This window comes from Uranotaenia lowii, chromosome 3, assembly GCF_029784155.1.
Source record: "Uranotaenia lowii strain MFRU-FL chromosome 3, ASM2978415v1, whole genome shotgun sequence".
NCBI lineage: Eukaryota > Metazoa > Arthropoda > Insecta > Diptera > Culicidae > Uranotaenia > Uranotaenia lowii.
This window is the reverse complement of record NC_073693.1, coordinates 43,769,440-43,790,923: the sequence shown is the minus strand read 5'-3', so window position 1 is coordinate 43,790,923 and position 21,484 is coordinate 43,769,440. Positions and strand designations below refer to the sequence as shown.

Here is a 21,484-nt window from a genome sequence, read left to right as displayed (position 1 = left end):
AGAGATTTTTCGAAGCCAAATTGAATATGCAGATGAGCGCGTGCTGGCACCAGAACGTGGTGCAACTCGGTAAACAGGATTTGGTTAATATGTGGCTTTGTAAATTTAAATCTTATTGTGGACCAATGAATTAATACGGGTAATTTTAGAACTAAGCTTGTTCATGAGAAAAAAAACCTCAAATTCTGAATAAAAAAAATCCTTCACAAATTACTATCAAACTTTTAATTCAGTGAAAAAGCTCAGTCAACAAGCATTACATTAGGTTAACATCTAGTAATACCACTCTATTTGCTTTGGCTTAAATTACCCTATCAAAAAAAAAAATCAAGAATATTTATAGCGACACCATATCGCCCGAGCAACCTGATATGAGTGCTAAAAGCAGTAATTTGATAACTTCACCGAACAGCACACAACGGGAAAACGGGGAAGACGGCGGGAAGAGCCGACAAATAATATAAAAAAGAGGCGATGATAAGATAACGTCTGATTTATGAGCACACCTCGAAGTGTGTTCCGATTCGATTTACATCATGTTGCTGGACACCTTGCCCCTGGAGGCTCTAATCAGCAAAAATATTGGCATTAGGTACCTTACTACTAGAGAATGGAGCAGGGCTGTTCAAGAGTTGACTGCGATTATCATCGTTGTCTCTTATCGGAACGGAGATATCGATTGTCGATATGTGTTTTTGTCGGTTAGACAAAGCTGATAAGTTTGCCTTAATTGCCGGGATTATTGGCTTAACCAGTTGCTTTTTACAATTCTGCCGTTGACATTTGGACAATTCGAGGTTTGAGCAATTTTATTTAGAAAGAGAGTAGCTGCAAGTCCACCCTACACAAAAACATGCTTCCAGTACCATGATGTCCAGATATTGTTTATGTTTCTTCAAGCACGTGCTCCAATGGGTTTTGCTGATTTCAACAGTATTTGCCATATTTGTTTATCGTTTGATTTATTGATTGCCTCGCCCTCTGTCTGCTTTGTAAATGTGAAGTGAAAGAGCTGTTTATTTCCTAGCCCGGTCTGATGATAGTTTGTAAAAATTTTCATACCACTTCTACTCTGTTAATGTGTTGAGAAATGTTGTTGTTTAGTAAACACTTTTGAGAAAACGCTCTGCTTTTGCTGAGTGCTCCAATGTCAATTTGTTTGCTTCAGTGTTTCATTTGGTGGGTAGCACAACGCCGTTTGATAGATTGATTATTTCAGAACATCAAAAGCTTTGAGTAGGTCTTTCAACCCGCGTAGAAAAACTTCGTTTCAATGCTTTCAACAAATTAGAATTTGTTTGCTTACTACACTACAGATTAGGTGACATGTTTCTTGACAATCATGTCCAAAGCCAAAGAAAGCCGTAAAACAGATTTGGTTTCCTCTAAAAGCTGTTCTTCGGAAGGAAGAAAAACCCATTGAACATCATCTGGTTCGCTTGAGCTACTCCTAACGAGCAGAGGCGATAGAGCGGAAACTGCCTGAAGGCATCGGCAACAAACTAGCCGTTTCTGGCTGCTAATACACCTTCCACCCTCCTTCTTTGTTCGAGGTCGTTGAGGTTAGCTGTGTGTTTGTATGTCTTGCTGCTGCAGTATGCATGCAGTTTTGCAGCAAATTACAAATTGATTGATGATTGATGGAATCGCGACAGACATCCACCATCGACATGCATGCGAAGCGAGCTGCGGTAGGTACCCCTTCTTCGAGAAAGCTCCACCAGTCGTTAAAACCCGGCTACTTAAAAAAAAGAGTCTTGCAAGTGTGGTGCTGCGCTTTATGTTCGTCACATTTCGCAAGATTTTTCATTTTAATCACATTTTTTTTCTACCTACCTCCGACGAAGTTCGCCTCCAGGGTAATCTTTATTAGTCGCTTTATTGCTGCCCCAGCTTCAACTAATTTATCACTTTTTCCACTTAAACTACACCGAGAGAGGCCGATGGTTGCTCACAAAAACATCACAGCACGCCCCTCTGGGATGGAACGCTGTAACTCTGCAGCGCTGAGACGATTACTATTATTCTCTACCTTTGCTGCTGCAGTTGTTGCACAAAGTTGCGATTACTTTTCTTCCGTTGTTTCTCGGTGTTTATTTTACCTTTTGCTAGATTTGCCAATTTACCGATAGCAGCACATTTAGCCCCCGTATTTCTTCAGCTGCCGTTTGTTTTGTTTGTACTAATTGCTACCTGACCTCCCCGGCACATTTGGGGACCCTTTATCGCACATGGGAGCTAACACTCCGAAGTTACACACCCAGAAAATTGCTAATGTATTATTACCTCGGAGAATTCGCTGGACACAAACCAACAATTTCCGACCCTAAATGGTTCCCTCCAGTCGGTATGCACTACTTACAACAATCTCAGTTTAATGTTATTTCACTCAACTTGCTGCTTCTTAAGCTGTTCCGGAATATATTCCCGTCTTAGGCTCCTCACTTAATTTCCTCTAGGGCATTTCCCTGATGCGTTTGTTTCCCTTCATGGGTTGGTTACTCGCTCGCTTGTCAAAGCTGTTGTTTTCCGACCCCTTGAGGGTTTCAAATTGTTTTATTCATATTCGGATCAACTTCAAACGGAATGACAACCTTGTCACGATACCGGGACCCAACGAACAACAAGTTGGTCAATTGACGAGTGGTGTTTGTTTTTGATGATTGTTGACGTTGCTGTGGTCTTCACTGGTTTAACACCCGGGTTTTGCTTAAAGAAGCGAGGAAATTGAAAAACTCACACGTCACACTTTAGCTAACTTTTTCACGCAGCTGATGATTACGATCCTGCGAAATAGAAAAGAAAAAGGGAAATGGTTTATTTAAAGTGGTACAACCGATACAACTTAATCCACTTGGTAGGGTGTAAGATATGATGATCTATTCTGATCTGCTCTGGTGGCGAAGATGAATCGGAACAGGGTTCATAAATTTTGTGAAGCTTATTCGTTTCAATTCGCAGTTGCTTATCCTTTTTATGTTTGCAGATGGTATTTAAATTATTCTCGTTATTATCTGTTTCATAATTTGGTCACGATAGGAAGGTGACACTTATGCTCTTAAAATTAAATTTATTTATGTTCTACAGAGAAATAAAAACAAAAAAAAAATTACATTGTAGAGGTTTTATCAAACTCATCTGGTATTTTTTCACGAATTTCGGCACTAACGATTAGTCTCGAATGGATAAGATAGTTCTGAAGGCCGAGGAAACTAACATGGATACCATCCAGTGAGTGCTAAATATGTTGGACTTGTTGCGCTAGGGTAAAACTCCAGGCCAATCGAAATTTTAACAAATCTAAATTCAATAAAATCAAAAGGTTTAACGATGAATAAAACTCTATAGAATAGAGGCATTTAAAATAACAAAATATAACCTTGAATTGGAACATCAAGTAAAATCTAAAGGCATAAATTTTATTCAAGAAAAACTAAAGGCTCCCAAGACGCTGCTAAACGATTTTTTTTTGTGGCCCTTTCCGTTGATTCGATTGTTAGTATTGATAACCGTAATTTTCCGAACGATAAAGTTAATAACCATGTGTGTATGGAAATTATTGTGCATTGCAAGTCGGTTTGCAAGTTGGGTTGATGGATTGGGTAGGTGGGTGGCACTGGCAACGGCCAAGTGTGATTGCCTTGATGTGAGCAGCAGCAACGACTTCGCACGACCGGAGACGTTCGTGTGGGAAGATGAAGCGCAATACTTTACACTAATTTTCTGCATCCGAAATGCGAATGGCAGTGCATTTGGTATTCCTATATACCAATCATCAAGCAAGCAAAGCATGCAGATGGTGCAGCAGTTCAGTTACTGAGCAGTGACCGACCCTATCTGTTACTTTCTGATCTCGCTCCCACCCAAACTACTAAATTGTAATGGCGAGCGAGCCGAGAAGAAGAAGTGACGAACGAATGAACGAACGAAAGGAATCAGCCGGCTCAAATTATGATAGTGTTATGCTAAGCTGCACTCTAGTGCAGCTTAATGAGGTGTTAAATTGGATGTAACCACGAGGTCTAGTTTATGTTGCCTGTTTGTAAGCTGTATGGCCAAACGGATTCTTCTGAAGCCAGAGGGCGACAGAAAGCGTGACCACAAGAGTAAAGATACAGTTAGAATTAATTTCGGCATTTATGACAAAGTTGTTGTGTATGTTGAGATAATTTTTTGCAATAGAAACAAAGTTCAGAAACATGGTTTGAACAAATTTATTTCTTTTCATCTTTAATTATGTTTTGATAAGCGAATTTACTTATACTAAAAAATTGCATAGTTCTAAATTTGATGATAGCTTCGTTCAATCGTAGGTAGATGTTGGTTTCTACTGGTTTATGTCATTATGTCAACAGGTAGTTGTTCAATGAGCCAATGTTTTGGTCGAAACTAGCCAGATCGTTGTTCAATGAAGCAAGTTGAAATCGTTCGAAAGAAGTCAAAACCGATCCAGCTTTCGACCTGATAGAAATCGATCGAAGTCAATTGAAAAAATACAGATGATCAACTGTCAATCCATTTCTACTTGTTTCGATCTATTTTGATCAATTTTCATTGAATAGACTTGCCACGAGCTTCTGGGCCTGCCTATTCTACGATGCCCTTCAGGATTCCAGTCCAGTCAATCTTCTCTACAAATCTCGTTTTCATCTCTTCGCAGCGTGTGCCCAATCCATCTCCACTTACGTTCCCGAATCTCGATTTCTAGTGCCTTTTGATGACACTGGCGATGTAGTTCCACATTTGAGATCCAGTTGCCAGGCCACCAAGGATGGTGTTCCGCAGGCAGCGGTTCACAACAACTTGAAGTTTTCACGTCGTCACTTCATATGTGCACCAAGTTTCGCACCCGTACAACGATACGGATTTGACGGTTGGGTTGAAGATTTTGATTTTCGTTCGTACAGAGATCTGGCGTGACCGTCAGATGTTCCGGAGGCTCGCAAACGCAAATCGGGCCTCTCTGATTCGGGTTTCGATGGCTTTCTTGGTACCACCATCAAGCGTTATCTGGCTACCAAGATACTGGAAGCACTCCACTTTCTCAACCTGTTGTCCAGTTATCACGAAATCGGGAATGATTTACTGTGTTGATTTCCATCGACTTGGTCTTTCCGACATTGATTTTCAGACATGCTGCCTTGGAGCTTTCGGTGAGGTCCTCGAGTTTGCGCTGCATGTCTTGTTGTCTTTGGGCGAGCGAAACAATATCGTCTGCCAGGTCAAGGTCGTTCAGTTGCTCCATCGTTGAAGGATTCCACGGCAACCCTCGGTTCGGTCTACAGTCAATCGATTCAGTCAAGATCTCATCCATTACGATAAGAAAGAGTAGCGGTGATAAGATACATCTTTGTCTCACTCCAGCAGTTACCGGGATTGGATCAGACAAGACACCGTCGTCAGAACCTTGCACGAAAATGCCTCGTACTGTGCTTCGATGAGACGGACTAGTTTCTGTGGGACTCCTCGTCGTCTAAGAGTCGCCCAGTTGTTTCCGTGGTTCAGTCGGTCAAATGCCTTTTCGGAATCAACGAACACCAGCAGAAGAAAGTCCTGTAATTCGTTGATTTTTTCCAGTATTATTCGTAGCGTTGTGATGTGGTCCACACATGATCGTCCGGATCGGAATCCAGCTTGTTGCCGTCGGAGTCTAGCGCTGATTTTCTCCTGGATCCTGTTCAGGATCAATTTGCAGAGTACTTTGAGAGTTGTACAGATCAAAGTTATGCCACGCCAGTTACCGCATTCGGTCAGGTCTTCTTTCTTCGAGACTTTTAATAGGATACCCTGCATCCAGTCGGCTGGGAATGTTGCAGTATCCCAAATGTCAGCGAAAAGACGGTGAAACATTTGTGCTGACGCAGGGTCGGCTTTGAGCATCTCAGCAGTGATGCGATTGTTTCCAGGCGCTTTGTTGGACTCCATGTCTTTGATTGCCGGCTCTATTTCGGCCAGCGAGGTCAATTCCGAGTTGACGCCATTAATGCGACTTACTGTTGGCGCTTCGACCTGCGGGTTCTGTTGGCCATCGCCATCGAGTTGTTCAAAATGCTCAGTCCAACGCTTGAGCTGATCTGTTCGACCTGTCAACAGCTGACCTACTCGGTCTTTTAGCAGCGTTCTTGCATTAGTCCTTGCACCACTAAGGCGGCGAGAAATGTCATAAAGTAATCGGATATCTCCAATGGCGGCGGCGCTTTCTCCCTCTTCGGCTAGGGAGTTTGTCCAGGCTCTCTTGTCTCGTCTACAAGCTCGTTTAACTGCCTTTTCCAGCTCAGCATATCGTAAGTGGGCGGCTGCTTTGGTTGACCCGGTACACGCCTGCTCAATTCCGACTTTCGCCTTTCTCCGATCATCGATCATCCTCCAGGTTTCATCCGATATCCATTCACTTTTTCTTCCACAGACTTTACCGAGAGTACCATGGCTCGTCGTGAAAGGCATTCTTGATTCTACACCACTGTTATTTGATTGTTCCGTCTGTCGGCAGTACTGAGGCTCGAGATTCAAGCTGTTCAACGTATGTCCTTTTCACTACTGCATTCTCCAACCGGCGGACGTCGTATCGATATCCGACATTCTCCTCTCGCCGCTGGACACGACTCTCAGTCGTATCTCGCCAAAGACGAAATTATGGTCAGATGTAATGCCTGCGCTTCGTTTGTTGCGGATATCAAGAAGGCTCCTTCTCCATTTTCGGCTGATGCAGATGTGGTCAATTTGATTTTCTTTTCGGCCATCTCGGGATACCTTATAAGCCGATCGATGGGGGAAGAGCGATCCACCGATCACCATGTTGTTGTTGCCACAAAATTCTACAAACAACTCTCTGTTTTCGCTTCTCTGTCCTAGACTGTTGGAGCCAATCTTTGCGTTGAAGTCGGAGCAAGTGGATTTGAATGTCACCCTTCGGAATTTTCTCTACCACGCTGTTCAGTTGACTGTAAAACTGCTCTTTCTCCTGCAAATCGGCAACGTCAGTTGACGCATAACACTGAACCATTGTAAGGTTTCTAACACGTGTTCTGAAACTGGCTATGATTATTCTTTCGTTTGTTGGTTCTCATCTTATGAGGATTGCATGAGCCTGAGGGCTTAATAGGAAACCAACTCCTCGTTCCCAAGTAGCCGGTTCTCCTCGTATGCCACAGTAAAGCAGTACTTACCCGGACTGTCACTAGTATTCTCCAGCGTTAGACCAACGGACTTCGCTCAGTCCCAATATCTCTAGCTTGGGAAGGCTAGCTTCTCTAGCAAGTTGAGCCAGCTTATCTGGCAGGGCAAGGGTCAAAACATTCCAAGTTCCAATTCTAGTCCGTGTTTTCATGCTAAAAATCGTTGCCAAAGTTCCAATTCGGCTATTTCTTGTCTCAGTTTCCATAACAGTTTAATAAATCGGGAGCAGTAAGTTGTCAGCCTAAGGTCCTTGAAGAGTACACAAGTACTAACACCTTTACCATGGTGACGGTGAAATTTATAGGTAAAATATAGAAGCATTACACCTACTATAAGGTAGAGGTTTCATTGGATCTTGATCTGAACCTTACTGTGGAGTATCGAAGAACGCCTTGAATACGAAGATCTAGAACTGAAAAAGCACTGTTATTGTCTACAGCTCAGGGGTAGCATTTAACGGCTCGTTAAAAGCATGTTGACCTCAAATCTAAGTACTAACATAGGTGTATTGACCTACTACTACCGAAATGAGACATGAGAGCTGAAATCTGCCAATTAGAACTCAAACATGGAAATGACAAGTGAGCGAGACCTGCGGCTGGAAACATGATACAGGAAACGAGAACAGAGAAGTGAGAATTTTGGCATGACATGTGAGAAGTAAGAAACGGTACAGAGAGGTGAAAAAGGAAAGGGAGAAAACTTACTTGACAAGTGAGCAATGAGACTTGAGGAATTAAAGGTGAGAAGTGAGACGTCAGAAGCGAGACATGAGAAATGACGCCCTGACGTCGTACGTCTAACTTTTTATGCCACAATTTTCGAGTCTCACTTTTCACATCCCACGTCTCATGTTTAAAGCCCCATTTTTATAATTTCATGTCTTCTGTCCCAGGTTTGAGATCTCGAGTTTCTCAATGTCTCAAGATTTAGGTCTCATTTTTGTCTCATGTCTCAAATCTCATGTAGCATATCTAATGTTTAAAGTCATCATCATGTCAAGGTTTTAAACTCATGTTATAGGTCTAAAGTTCCATTTTTCATGGCTCATGTCTCAGGTGTTATGTAACAGTTTTCAAATCTCAGGTTTCAAATCTTAGTCTCATGCCTTATGTCAGTTTTCAGGTCTTGGTCTTAGTTCTGTAGTCTCATGTTTCATGTCTCTGTTCTTATGTCTCAAGCCTGACCCACACTCGGCAACTTGAACCGCGATTTCGGTTGCTAATACTTGTTTATGTTTTTATTTTGAACTAGACGAAGAGATGCATGTCTCCAGTCTTCCGACAAGTATGGGAGACTTTCAAAAGCCGAAATGTAAACATAAGCAAGTCTCATCAACCGAAATCGCAGTAGCCGAGGGTGGACGAGGCTTTAGGTCTCACCTTATCAAGCTTCTGAGCTCAGATTCTCCTAACTTTTCAAGTGTTTTCCATTGACAAGGACTATTGAATTTTAGAATTCGATCGGTCTAATGTTTCGTAGTTTATAATCGAATACCTACTACGAATAATCCTTTGTCGATAAGACTTCTCCAATGTTAAAATTTTTCTTCTTACATAATTTTTTTTAGACTTTTAATCATTATATTCATGTTATATCATTACAGTTTATTAGGTGTTCTGACCAATTATGATCAGTTCAACTCTTTGATTTAGTAAATTTTAAACATTGTTTATTTGACTTAAATTTCCTATAGCAAAAAAGTATTTGATATTTAGGAGAACATCCTGTAGATACAAAAGACCTTCATTACTCAAAAAACATACAAAATTGAGTGATCATCCGTGTACTTTCTTATGGGGTGTTGTTTGAAATTGGTACCAGTATGTATCACGCAATGCGATAGGATCCTCCTACGTCCTCTTAAAACGTTCGTCATTCAGTGGAATAACATTACAAATTTGATCAAAGCTGTGCAGGATTAGCACCTTTGAGGGACCATTTGCCATGTCAAATCGAACGATTTGACAACCACCCTAGCGGCAGCAGCAGCGCGCTCATGCAAAAGGGGTACATAAACTGGCCCGTTTCCCCGAGCACGCATACACAACTACAGATCCAGAATTTTAAATACACCTCTAGATTTTTCAGCCAGCAAAAAAGGGACACCGCACACGGGAGGATTTGCAAATAATCCAGTAACAAACTTTTCCTTTGTACACTCGACTTGCTGGTTGACTGGCTCAGAGTTGTGGTCTTCTTGTTTTTCCCCCGTGTGTATTTTGACAGCGTCTGTCAATAAATTTTCATCAATATTTTTTTTCTTCTTGGGACCGAAGAAAACCTTAACTGGGGTACTGCGCCACCAACACAGGAAATCGTCACGAAATGATACTTCCCCGAAGTTTAGAGGTCAATCGAAAGGAAACCCACTCCTTCACCCACTTCGATGTCGCAAATTCTGAACCGCTTCGTCGTCACAAAAGAGCATAATCCACATTCCTGCCTGCCTGGATTATGGTTGAGGGAACAACATCTTACCTTGCCCACTATCGATTCCCCGCGAGCCCCAAACACTGCTTGCTTTCCGGATCAACTAAATCACCGAGGGAGGGCGATTCCAGCTAATCGATCGTTTCCTGGCTGCTTCCGGCTCATGAAAATCTCATCTCATAGAACGTTGACCGGAACTGCTAATTTTCCCGGACACAACACTGACATCTTTTTCCTGTGCCGTTTTTGGATTTACAAACGAAATTCTCACTACTCCAGCGCTTCCTTTGATCTCTTGGCACGGCTCGGTCTGCCTCTTTTTATTTTTTCTTTTCACCCCATACACTCCATTCACACATCACGGATGAAAGATGGACAAGGACAGAGAGGACAAGAAGAGTGGACCACAAGAAAAAAAACTGAAAAAACGAAGGAAAAACGCTGATTTTCCTGACCGCGGTAGCTTCCGGTGCTCGTAGCGTCCCCGCACTCGCGTCACGCTGTTCCTCCGGAAGTCGATCGGGTTCGCGACACTCGGCACCAGGTCCGGAACCGTTTTCCGGATTAAAATCGAACCGTTTTTACGCAACAATACGCGCGACAAGCACTCGCGTTCGGATCACGGCTCCGCAAAAGTTGGCCATTTTGAAAATTTTTCCTCTGCTTTGCTCTGCTTCTTGCTCTTTCCTTGGGGCTGCGCGTATTCCGACACGGGATCTGCGGTCCATCGGAAGAGAGAAAGGGAACGAATGAGCGCTTCTTCTTTTTCTAGCGCACAGAGCTAAATTTAAAAACCGCACAAAATTCGGCAGTGGTATGCGTATGTTTACATATCCACTTCTACTCACACATCTGAGCTGGTGGCGCGTCTTCTTCCTATGCTGACGTTAGTTAGAGGGAAATAGCAAGCAAAACAGCCCGCTTTCCGGTTAGTGGAGCGAATGAAATGGCGATAGCAAATAGAGTGGTTTCTCGTTTTGGCCACCATTTGAAAAAGTGGCACTGCATAACTTTATCCGAGACAACAACCAAAATAGAAGCGAGGGGCCTATGAAAAAAATTAAAAACTAAACAATAGCTTCGTTCAATCGTAGGTAGAAATTGATTTCTACTGGTTTCTGATAACTTCGACAGATTTCTATCAGGTCGAAATGAATCGTCCTGTTTATTGTTGTTTTATTGAGCAATGGCCTGACTAGTTTCGACCCAGGAGTGGAAAACAGAAGAAAATAAAAACAAAAAAAGCGCTCAAATGTCAAATTGATCTGATTGAATCACCGACCAGTGAGCAGGTATCAAATTTTGTTGCATTAGGGCATCCGCAGCAATCGCGAGTATAGTGAAAATGCTCACGCGTTTGATCACTTTCAAACCGCACCGGGGGTTAGTATGTGGGTGAGCAAAATAGGGCCATTGCCGTCGGGACCGACAAAATCACCAAATTTGCTCACTAGAAAGGGGCGAGAGCAAACATGCACTGAAAAAAATCTACCATTGAAGGCTAAGTTCAACAAACGATGTTTATTAAAATTTTGTAATTTTGGTAAACAATTTGTTGATTAATTAAGCAATTGTGGCTCTTCTTTTGATTCGTTCGAACGTGCGGACGGAATTTTGTTCGCGGGGGGATCGGAAATGTGTCGAAAATTATATAGAGCCATTTTGGAAGTATTCTGTGCTGGGTCGAAAGAGGTGAAAATTTAGGCCCTCGGAATCGGTGGCCCAGGGTTTGTTCTTCGCAGCCGAGTGGGTCGTCGGAATTAGCATAATTTTGAACAGTGCAGAACTTGCAATTGACCAGCATCGAGTAACAACAACGTAAGCAATGCAGGTAAGTGAAAAAACTGTTTATTTAGCGAAAATTTATTTTTTTTAAATTTTTTTCTACCCTCCGTACAGGTTGGAAAAGTATAGGCAGCAAATAGAAAAAAAAACTTCACTGTCTGACCGGGGCCATGAGCAGCATCTTTAGCAGATAAGTTTGAACCGGGGCAATGACGCATACAATCCTCCTTCTCGCTGCGCTGCACCAGGGAAAACGGTTCCGACTCACTGAAGCCAAAGTCTTGGACCAGCGGCGGAAAACCTCCTGTTTGATCGTGGAACTCCACAGCAGCTGGCATATTTCGCGCAAGTTCCGCTGAATTTCGGATGATTCCGGCTGACACTGCACAGAAGTTCTAGCTGCATCCGCAACCTGACCCGGTTGCTGGTCGCTCGAAACTGCGTGGCCCTGTTGCTGCTGTATGGCATCTTCAACCAGCATGTCGACTTTGGCGTCACATAACGGATAGCAGTTAACCCGTCGAATAACCTCCAACAATCGCTATGCATAATAATAATTAATAATTAATAAAAATGATAATAACCGAAATTGAAGCGAAAAAACTATCGACTCCGAAAATTTATTCGATCAGTAAATTTAATTTAATATTTTCTGTTAAAGTTTTCTCAGTGCAATGCACAATTTAAAAATAATATGCTTCCACCCGGTGCGCGAAAGAGTGTGTATACCAAAATCGGTCCACTGAAATGAGCAAAATCGGGCCGCGTATACTCTCGTATTGGTGCGTTTGCTCTTAGAATGATCATTCTAAAACTTTTTTTAAGTCTTTGAGAGAGTTTTGCATTGAATAAGTTTGCAAGTTTCACCAAACTGAGAATGCCTCATCTATGAAAAAATAGCTTTGTTGATTTTATTTGGTTTCGGCTTGAATTATTATTATAAACAATTACAATTTTTTTCAAAAAGTGCTCATTTTTCTGTCGAAAAGTAAAAAATGTTGCAAAATACTGCAGCGAAATTTCTATTTGCCTGACCTAGGTTTCGACTAAAACATTGGCTCATTGAACAACTACCAGTTGACAGAAACCATGATGTTGAAACCTGGGTTAGGCAAATAGAAATTCACTGCAGCATTTTTTTTCTTTTCGACAAAAAACTGAGCAGTTTTCGAAAAGAGTTGCAATCGTTTAAGATAAAACTTTATGCCCAAACCAAACAAAATCTACAAAACTATTATTTTACGTATGAGGCATGCTCAGTTTGATGAAATTTCGCCAACCTGTTTAATTAAAAACTTTCTTTAAGACTTGAAAAAAGTTTTGACAAAGGTTTTGTTTTCGAGAAACAAAATTTGTTACCTATACTCACTGATTGGTCATTTATTCAGAACAATTTGACATTATCTGAGCGATTTTTTTTTCTTTTTTTCTGTTGTCCAGCTCAAGGTTGAAACCAAGGGGCAAACAAATGGACCTTACTGACTTTTTGGAACCAAAATTTAGAACAAAAATGTCAGTTCCCATTCGATTTCAATGGCATTCTGGTACCAAAACGTCAGTGTGGTACCAAAATGTCGGTTCGGAAATTGGCTGCATGGTTGAAACCGATTTTTACCTACGGTTGAACGAAGCTATTATTGTGCATGGACACTTTTCACGTGTTGGTACTACTGACATATTTCCTTTCTGTAATAAAAATAAAAAGTATAAAGTAAACCGTCAAAATCAAATCCCCATCTTGATACCAAATATGTCAAATTTCAAATTTTTGAATTTAAAGTTGTATACGTTGTTTAAACGTTAATAATCATTTCGTTTTGAAAAGTGCAATTCTAAACGAAAAAAATAGGAAAGTAGCGAGAAAAGTGTTAAGAAACTGTTTAATTTTTCTCGAAAGTATTACTGGAACATAATGTTGAGTGTATACGAATACAACATACGATAAGCGTTCCCCTACAAACTACTAGATGTCGCTACAATTTGGATAGCTGACCATTTGCAAAAAAAAGTAATAGTGACATCTGGTGGACAGTAGAATGTTCGAGTAGGGAATTTGAATCACGAAAAACAACAAAAATGACAAAATTACAGAAATAAATGATAAAAAGGCAAACATGACAAAAATAACAAAATTGACTTAAATGACAAAAATAATATTATTTACAATTTTTTTTGTCATTTTTGTTTTTTTGCCATTTTTATCATTTTTATCATTTTTGTCATTTTAGTCATTTTTGTCATTTTTGAAATTTTTGACAATTTTGTCATTTTTGTCATTTTAGTTATTTTTGTAATTTTTGTAATTTTTGTCATTTTTGTCACTTTTGTTATTTTTGTAATTTTTGTAATTTTTGTAATTTTTGTAATTTTTGTAATTTTTGTCATTTTCGTCATTTTCGTCATTTTTGTCATTTTTGTCATTTTTGTCATTTTTGTCATTTTTGTCATTTTTGTCATTTTTATCATTTTTGTCATTTTTGTCATTTTTGTCATTTTTGTCATTTTTGTCATTTTTGTCATTTTTGTCATTTTTGTCATTTTTGTCATTTTTGTCATTTTTGTCATTTTTGTCATTTTTGTCATTTATGTCACTTTTGTCATTTTTGTCATTTTTGTCATTTTTGTCATTTTTTGTCATTTTATGTCATTTTTGTCATTTTTGTCATTTTTGTCATTTTTGTCATTTTTGTCATTTTTGTCATTTTTGTCATTTTTGTCATTTTTGTCATTTTTTCCATTTTTGTCATTTTTGTCATTTTTGTCATTTTTGTCATTTTTGTCATTTTTGTCATTATTGTCATTTTTGTCATTTTTGTCATTTTTGTCATTTTTGTCATTTTTAACATTTTTGTCATTTTTGTCATTTTTGTTATTTTTGTCATTTTTGTAATTTTTGTTATTTTAGTCATTTTTGCCATTTTTGTCATTTTTGTCATTTTTGTCATTTTTGTCATTTTTTGTCATTTTATGTCATTTTTGTCATTTTTGTCATTTTTGTCATTTTTGTCATTTTTGTCATTTTTGTCATTTTTGTCATTTTTGTCATTTTTGTCATTTTTGTCATTTTTGACATTTTTGTCATTTTTGTCATTTTTGTGATTTATGTCACTTTTGTCATTTTTGTCATTTTTGTCATTTTTTGTCATTTTATGTCATTTTTGTCATTTTTGTCGTTTTTGTCATTTTTGTCATTTTTGTCATTTTTGTCATTTTTGTCATTTTTGTCATTTTTGTCATTTTTATCATTTTTATCATTTTTGTCATTTTTGTCATTTTTGTCATTTTTGTCATTTTTATCATTTTTGTCATTTTTGTCATTTTTGTCATTTTTGTCATTTTTGTCATTTTTGTCATTTTTGTCATTTTTGTCATTTTTGTCATTTTTGTCATTTTTGTCATTTTTGTCATTTTTGTCATTTTTGTCATTTTTGTCATTTTTGTCATTTATGTCACTTTTGTCATTTTTGTAATTTTTGTCATTTTTGTCATTTTTTGTCATTTTATGTCATTTTTGTCATTTTTGTCATTTTTGTCATTTTTGTCATTTTTGTCATTTTTGTCATTTTTGTCATTTTTGTCATTTTTGTCATTTTTGTCATTTTTGTCATTTTTGTCATTTTTGTCATTTTTGTCATTTTTGTCATTTTTGTCATTTTTGTCATTTTTGTCATTTTTGTCATTTTTGTCATTTTTGTCATTTTTATCATTTTTGACATTTTTGTCATTTTTGTCATTTTTGTCATTTTTGTCATTTTTGTCATTTTTGTCATTTTTGTCATTTTTGTCATTTTTGTCATTTTTGTCATTTTTGTCATTTTTGTCATTTTTGTCATTTTTGTCATTTTTGTCATTTTTGTCATTTTTGTCATTTTTGTCATTTTTGTCATTTTTGTCATTTTTTGTTATTTTTGTAATTTTTGTAATATTAGTAATTTTAGTAATACTAGTAATTTTTGTAATTTTTGTAATTTTTGTAATTTTTGTAATTTTTGTAATTTTTGTAATTTTTGTAATTTTTGCCATTTTTTGTAATTTTTGTAATTTTTGTAATCTTTTGTTAATCTTGTAATTTTGGTTATTTTGGTGTTTCTTGTGATTTTTGCCATTTTCGTCATTTTTGTTATTTTTGTCATTTTTGTAATTTTTGTAATTTTTGTCATTTTTGTAATTTCTGTAATTTTTGTAATTTTTGTAATTTTTGTCATTTTTGTCATTTTTGTCATTTTTGCCATTTTTGTAATTTTGCCATTTTTGTAATTTTTGTAGTTTTTGAAATTTTTGTAATTTTTGCCATTTATATAACTTTTGTCACTTTTGTAATTTTGGAAATTTTGGAAATTTTTGTTATTTTAGTTATTTTTGTCTTTTTTGTCATTTTTTTTATTTTTGTATCTTTTGTCATTTTGGTCATTTTTGTTATTTTTGTTATTTTTGTCATTTTTGTCATTTTTGTCATTTTTGTCATTTTTGTCATTTTTGTCATTTTTGTCATTTTTGTCATTTTTGTCATTTTTGTCATTTTTGTCATTTTTGTCATTTTTGTAATTTTTATCATTTTTGTCAATTTTTGTTATTTTTGTCATTTTTGTCATTTTTGTCATTTTTGTCATTTTTGTTATTTTTGTCATTTTTGTCATTTTTGTCATTTTTATCATTTTTGTCATTTTTGTCATTTTTGTCATTTTTGTTATTTTTGTCATTTTTAACATTTTTAACATTTTTGTCATTTTGTCATTTTTGTCATTTTTGTCATTTTTGTCATTTTTGTCATTTTTGTCATTTTTGTCATTTTTGTCATTTTTAACATTTTTGTCATTTTTGTCATTTTTGTTATTTTTGTCATTTTTGTAATTTTTGTTATTTTAGTCATTTTTGCCATTTTTGTCATTTTTGTCATTTTTGTTATATTGTTATTTTTGTTATTTTTGTCATTTTTGTCATTTTTATCATTTTTGTTATATATGTTATTTTTGTCAATTTGTTGTTTTGGTATTTTTTGTCATTTTTGATATTTTGTCATTTTTGACTTTTGTGTCATTTTCATAATTTTTGTAAAATTTTAATTTTTGTTTTTTTTTTGTAATTTTTAAAATTTTTTGTAATTGTTGTAATTTGTGTAATTTTTGTAATTTTTTCAAATTTTGTTATTTTTGTCAATTTTACCATATTCGTCGATTTAGTAGTTTTGTAGTTTTAGTAAATTTTTAATTTTTTTTATTGTTGTCTTTTTTGTCAATTTAGTAATTCTAATCATTTTTGTCATTTTATTCATTTTAATGAACTTTAGTTTATTTTGTCATTTCGGTAATTTTTGTCATTTTTCTCTTTTTTGTCATTCTTGTCATTTTATTCTTTTTTCCATTGTTTCCATTTTTGTAGATGTTTAATTTTTTGTTTTTTTTCATTTTTGTATTTTTTGTCATTGTTTTAATTTTTGTCATTTTTGTCAATTTTGTCAATTAAGTAATTGTAATGATTGTTGTCAATTTTATTAAAAATTTTTTTTTTTTGGTATTTTTTGTCATTCTATATTTTTTTTTTTGTCTTTTTGTCATTGTTGCCATTTTTACCATTTTTGTCATTTTCGTCGATTTAATAATTTTTGTCATTTTTTTATTTTTGTCATTTTTTTATTTCGTGAATGACAAAAAATTTTTCTAATAGAACTGTCATCATAATTAAAAAATTAAAAACAAACCCTCAGCTTTTAATCTAAAGAAAATTTCACTTTTATTTCTACTCTCATTACTAACACAGATTAATACTAATTAAAAGAAAAAAAAAGAGAAAACAAATGGAAGGATACAATTTACACGTAGTACTTATAGACACATTCAGGCCAAAAACTAACAAATTAACGATTTCCGTCGTCCACTGGGTTCCAGTACAATTATTGGTTGTATTGTTCTTCTTTGTCACAGCTAATATTATATGATTTTCATTTTCTTCTGTCTCTTCTTCGTTTATCCCTCAAATTATCAATGCTAAATGATGTAGAAATAAAAATCAAAAACAAAACGAAACGAAACGAAAAAAAAATGCGTGGTTTTTCTCACTGTACACATACAAAACGGAAACAATAGGAGATGACGATGACAATAATAATGACAAGACAGTAGCTTATACTTTTGCTGTTTTTACTTTCATAAATACTAATCGCTATGGGTGTGTGTGTGTTTAGGAGAAAAAATTACACGGCGAATACAAAATGAAATCATTTTCGGTAGTTTGCTTTTTTTCTATCCTTTCTCTTAAATTCACTTTTTTATAAATAGTTTAACTTCGTGTGTTTTTTTGTTTAACTCTGATCGATTTGTTTGCAATAAAAGTAGTTTTTATCTATAATTTTCTCTTGTTTTTTTTCTTTTGATTTCTGTATTGTATTCAAATTTCTAATTTTGTTGCTGTTTTTTTACGATTACGCTTTTCCTCGGTCTAGTGATAATAGTTTTTTCTTCTCTCATCATTACATTTGTGATTTTTCTTTATCATCAAATACCTATACATTTTTGTTGTTGATCGCTAGTCTAATGTTGTAAAAAAAATCAGTTTTCCGTCTCGATTTTCGACACTCGCCAATGTGGTTCATCATTGGCCAATTGTTACTTCCGCCCTCAGAATAATTTATTTCCTATCGTTTTTTTTCTCTCTCGGAAGGACGACAACGACAATCTGCTGCCTAAGTGCTTGCCTGCCTTCTTCAGATGGTTAGAGGTGATCCACCACCTTTTTCTTTTGCTCCATACTAGGATTTGCCACGTTTTTCACCGACGCCGTCGATCGAGCATTTTGGTTTCGAACCTGGCAATTTTTCTATCTTCTATCTACTGAGTTTACTGATGACCCGGATCAGGGCTCCATTCTCATCCTTGAGGCGCTGGTTTTCGGTCTTGAGGGCTTCCAGTTGCTGTTGATTGGGGTGTGTGTGATATAGTTCCGGATTTTTTCGAATTGTTGAAAAAATAAAAAAAGAAAGAAAAAAAACGGATTAATAAATCTGTAAACAGGATCATTTTTCAATATTTTTTTTCTTAAAAAGAGCAACACGACGAAAATTCATAAGCACCATTAATATTTTGTTGAAGAAACAAGCCAAAAAAAGTTAGATGTTTTCTCTCCCTCACGCGAGAAGAGTCCGATTTTCGAATCACAACAAAAACAAACACACACAAACATCACATATCGATACAAAGATGATGAGGCTAGCTGTAAACCAACAGGAAGAAACGAATGAACGAACGAACGATGGCAGGCACGGCTGATGATTAGGTGATTCATTGAAAAGTTTTATAGATGGAAGTAAAAAGTGAAAATATTTTAGTATGAATGAACAATATTTAAAAATTTAATTTAGATAAAATTACGAAAAAAGACATTCAGAAATTTCAAGCATGTATAAAAATCGGATTTGAAAAATAAATCCAAAAAAATGTTAAAATTATTGCACTAACTAAATATTTACAATTGAAAAATGATAAAAACATACAAAAATTTTAATAAAGATTTTATGATCAATGATTTAATACAAATATAACCAGCTTAAAGTTGAATCTTATTTTTGATCAATATTTTTTTCCGAATTTGAAATCTAAATTTTTTTTTTCCTTTTTCCTTAATTTCTTCAGATATAATAACACAAGTTTATCTGTCATCTGAAGAAAACATTGGGCCTATAGTTTTTGTCACTGATCCATTCATATGAACGCAACACGCTTCTTTTGAAGCAGGCATTCTATGGTTGAAACGGTTAACATCTCCCTACTTACTTGGATCGGTTTTTTTTGCTTCCAACAAGTTTTAGTGATTTGAAGTTGGTTTTTAGAATTTGAGCTTGAAAATGGCCTTAAGCCATTGATTTTAGATCAGCAACACATTTTCAATGATTACTACTTTACTAATTAACTTAATTCTCATCATAGCAGGAAATCGCGTCGAGTGTTTTTATGATCTAAGGATTTTTCAAATCAGATCAGAATTTAAAATAAGTTTCCCGAAATCCAAAAATCTATAAGATAAACAAGAAAGATAGGCGAATGCAAAATTTACTGGTTTCTGGAGTTCCTGAGGTATTTTTTATATTTAATAGTGTTTCCGAAAGATGGCTTCTGCAAATAACTTATCTCCAGATCAGGTGAATTGCCCGTTGAATAAGTTGATTAGAAAACAATCATCTTCAAATGAAAACCTTAAGGCAATGGAGCCTCTCATACACAGCTCGAGTACTACCTACAAGGGACAGTATTGAGTGCGTTTTGTAGACCTCAACCTTCAACTATGGGTTCACATTGAACCGTACACGGGTTCCCGAGAAGTTTTTTGGACAAAGTTGTTGGTTCATCTTCTCCTGTTGTGTCGTTACGCTAAATCGAGAAAATCCAAGTGAAACTGTTGGTTTCCAGATAATCGATACGCTCTGAAGGTTTGGCTTCTGGAGTCTGGAGTCGAGTGTCTGTCAAAGCGAGTGCTCATGTAACTATGAATCTCCTCGAGGCCCTGACTCCGAATCAATCATAGCTTACCTCACATTACCCGGTTCCTGCGTTGAGAAATTTTAAGGTACAGGTACAGAGATTTGAGGTAATTTAGATCACAACGAGTCTTTTTTTTTTGTGGGCCTCAATCTTACAAAAAGTGCCAAGCCATGGGGAACGTAGTCAGAGAGTTTTGTAGACGAAGTATAGTCTTGAAATTGAAGATGGCGGCTTCCGCTGAACTTCAAAATGATGTAACTCAGTGAAAATCGCACGAAAACCCCACAATATAAGTAAGGGTTGAACTAGAAGAAGTCGAATTTCGCTATCTAAGGCCATCTTGGAATTCTAAATGACGGCTTCCGTTTAAGTTTAAAACGCTGTTTATCACTGAAAATCGATTTAAATTTCCACATGGGTATTGAGTTAAAGGGCTAAACTAGAAGAAGGCGAATTTAGCTACCTGACGCCACCTTGAAATCCAAGATAGCGGCTTCCGCTTAACTTCAAAATGCTGTAAGTGACTTAAAATCACATGAAATATTTGTATTGTGTGAAACTGCTAAACAAGAAGAAACCAAATTTCGCTTTCTGACGCAATCTTGAAATCCAAAATGGCAGCTTTCGCTTAGCTTTAAAATGCTGTTAATCACTGAAAATCGTATGAAATCACCACAATATTGGTATTGGGTGAAAGGGCTAAACTAGAAGAAGTCGAATTTCACTTTCTGACGCCATCATAAAAACCAAGATGGCAGCTTCCTCTTAACTTTAAAATACTATAAACGACTAAAAATCACATGAAACCTCCACAATATGGGAAAGGGCGAAACGAGTAGAAGTCAAATTTTGCTATTTTACGTCACCAAGGATGCTAACTCCCGCTGAGCGTTAAAATGCTGTAAATGGTCGAAAATCTCATTAAAATTTCATGCGATTTTCAGTAATTTACAGCATTTTCAAGTTGAGCGGAAGCCGCCATCTTTGATTTAAAGATGGCTTCAGATAGCGAAATTTGACTTTTACTCGTTAAGCCCTTTCACCGAATATTCATATTGTGGGAGTTTTATAAGATTTTCTGTGATGTACGGCATTTTAAAGTGCAGCGGAAGCCGCCATATTGAATTTCAAGATGGCGTCAGATTGCGAAATTTGAATTCCTCTAGTTTTGCCCTTTCACCAAATACCCATATTATGGGGGTTTCAAGCTATTTTTAGGCATTTAGAGCATTTTAAGTTCAGCGTAAGCCGCCATCTTGGGTTCCAAAATGGCGTCAGATAGCGAAATTTGACTTCTACTAGTTTAGCACTTTCAACTTATACCCATATTATGGAGGGTTCAAGCGATTATCAATAATATACGGGTTTGAAAAGAAAAGCCGAAGCCGCCATCCTAAATTTCAAGATAGCGTCAGAATACCACTTTCGATTTCTTCACCCAATACCTATATTGTAGGGCTTTCAATTAATTTTCAATTATTTACAGCATTTATCAGCAACTTGAGCGAAAGCCGCCAATACGACTTTTTCTTGTTTAGCCGTTTCACCAAATATCTAACCATATTATGGGGGTTTTAAGCTATTATCAGTAACACACAGGTTTGAAAAGAAAAGATTTC

The 21,484-nt window shown here is 36.5% G+C and overlaps 2 protein-coding genes across 22 annotated transcripts in view; both read right to left on the bottom strand.

The window, feature by feature from the left end:
• The window catches only part of LOC129757090 (arginine-glutamic acid dipeptide repeats protein), a 123,467-nt gene extending 113,196 nt beyond the window's left edge, over positions 1 to 10,271 (bottom strand). For 5 of the 8 annotated variants that reach the window (XM_055754211.1, XM_055754212.1, XM_055754214.1 and 2 more), the window contains exons 1-2: positions 9,658 to 10,271; positions 1,837 to 2,786 (exon numbers count right to left, since the gene is read on the bottom strand). The gene's annotated coding sequence lies outside the window, so the exon portion shown is untranslated. The remainder of the gene's footprint in view (positions 1 to 1,836; positions 2,787 to 9,657) is intronic. The other 3 variants (XM_055754216.1, XM_055754218.1, XM_055754213.1) reach the window with 1 other exon arrangement.
• A 6,828-nt stretch (positions 10,272 to 17,099) lies between these two features.
• Positions 17,100 to 21,484, bottom strand: part of LOC129757385 (protein phosphatase 1 regulatory subunit 12A) — a 211,625-nt gene continuing 207,240 nt past the window's right edge. For all 14 annotated transcript variants that reach the window (XR_008739689.1, XR_008739677.1, XR_008739680.1 and 11 more), the window contains one exon: positions 17,100 to 18,301. Coding sequence is in view for 1 of the 14 variants with exons in the window: in XM_055754594.1 (XP_055610569.1) it covers positions 18,215 to 18,301 (87 nt within the window). In the remaining 13 variants the exon portion in view is untranslated. The remainder of the gene's footprint in view (positions 18,302 to 21,484) is intronic.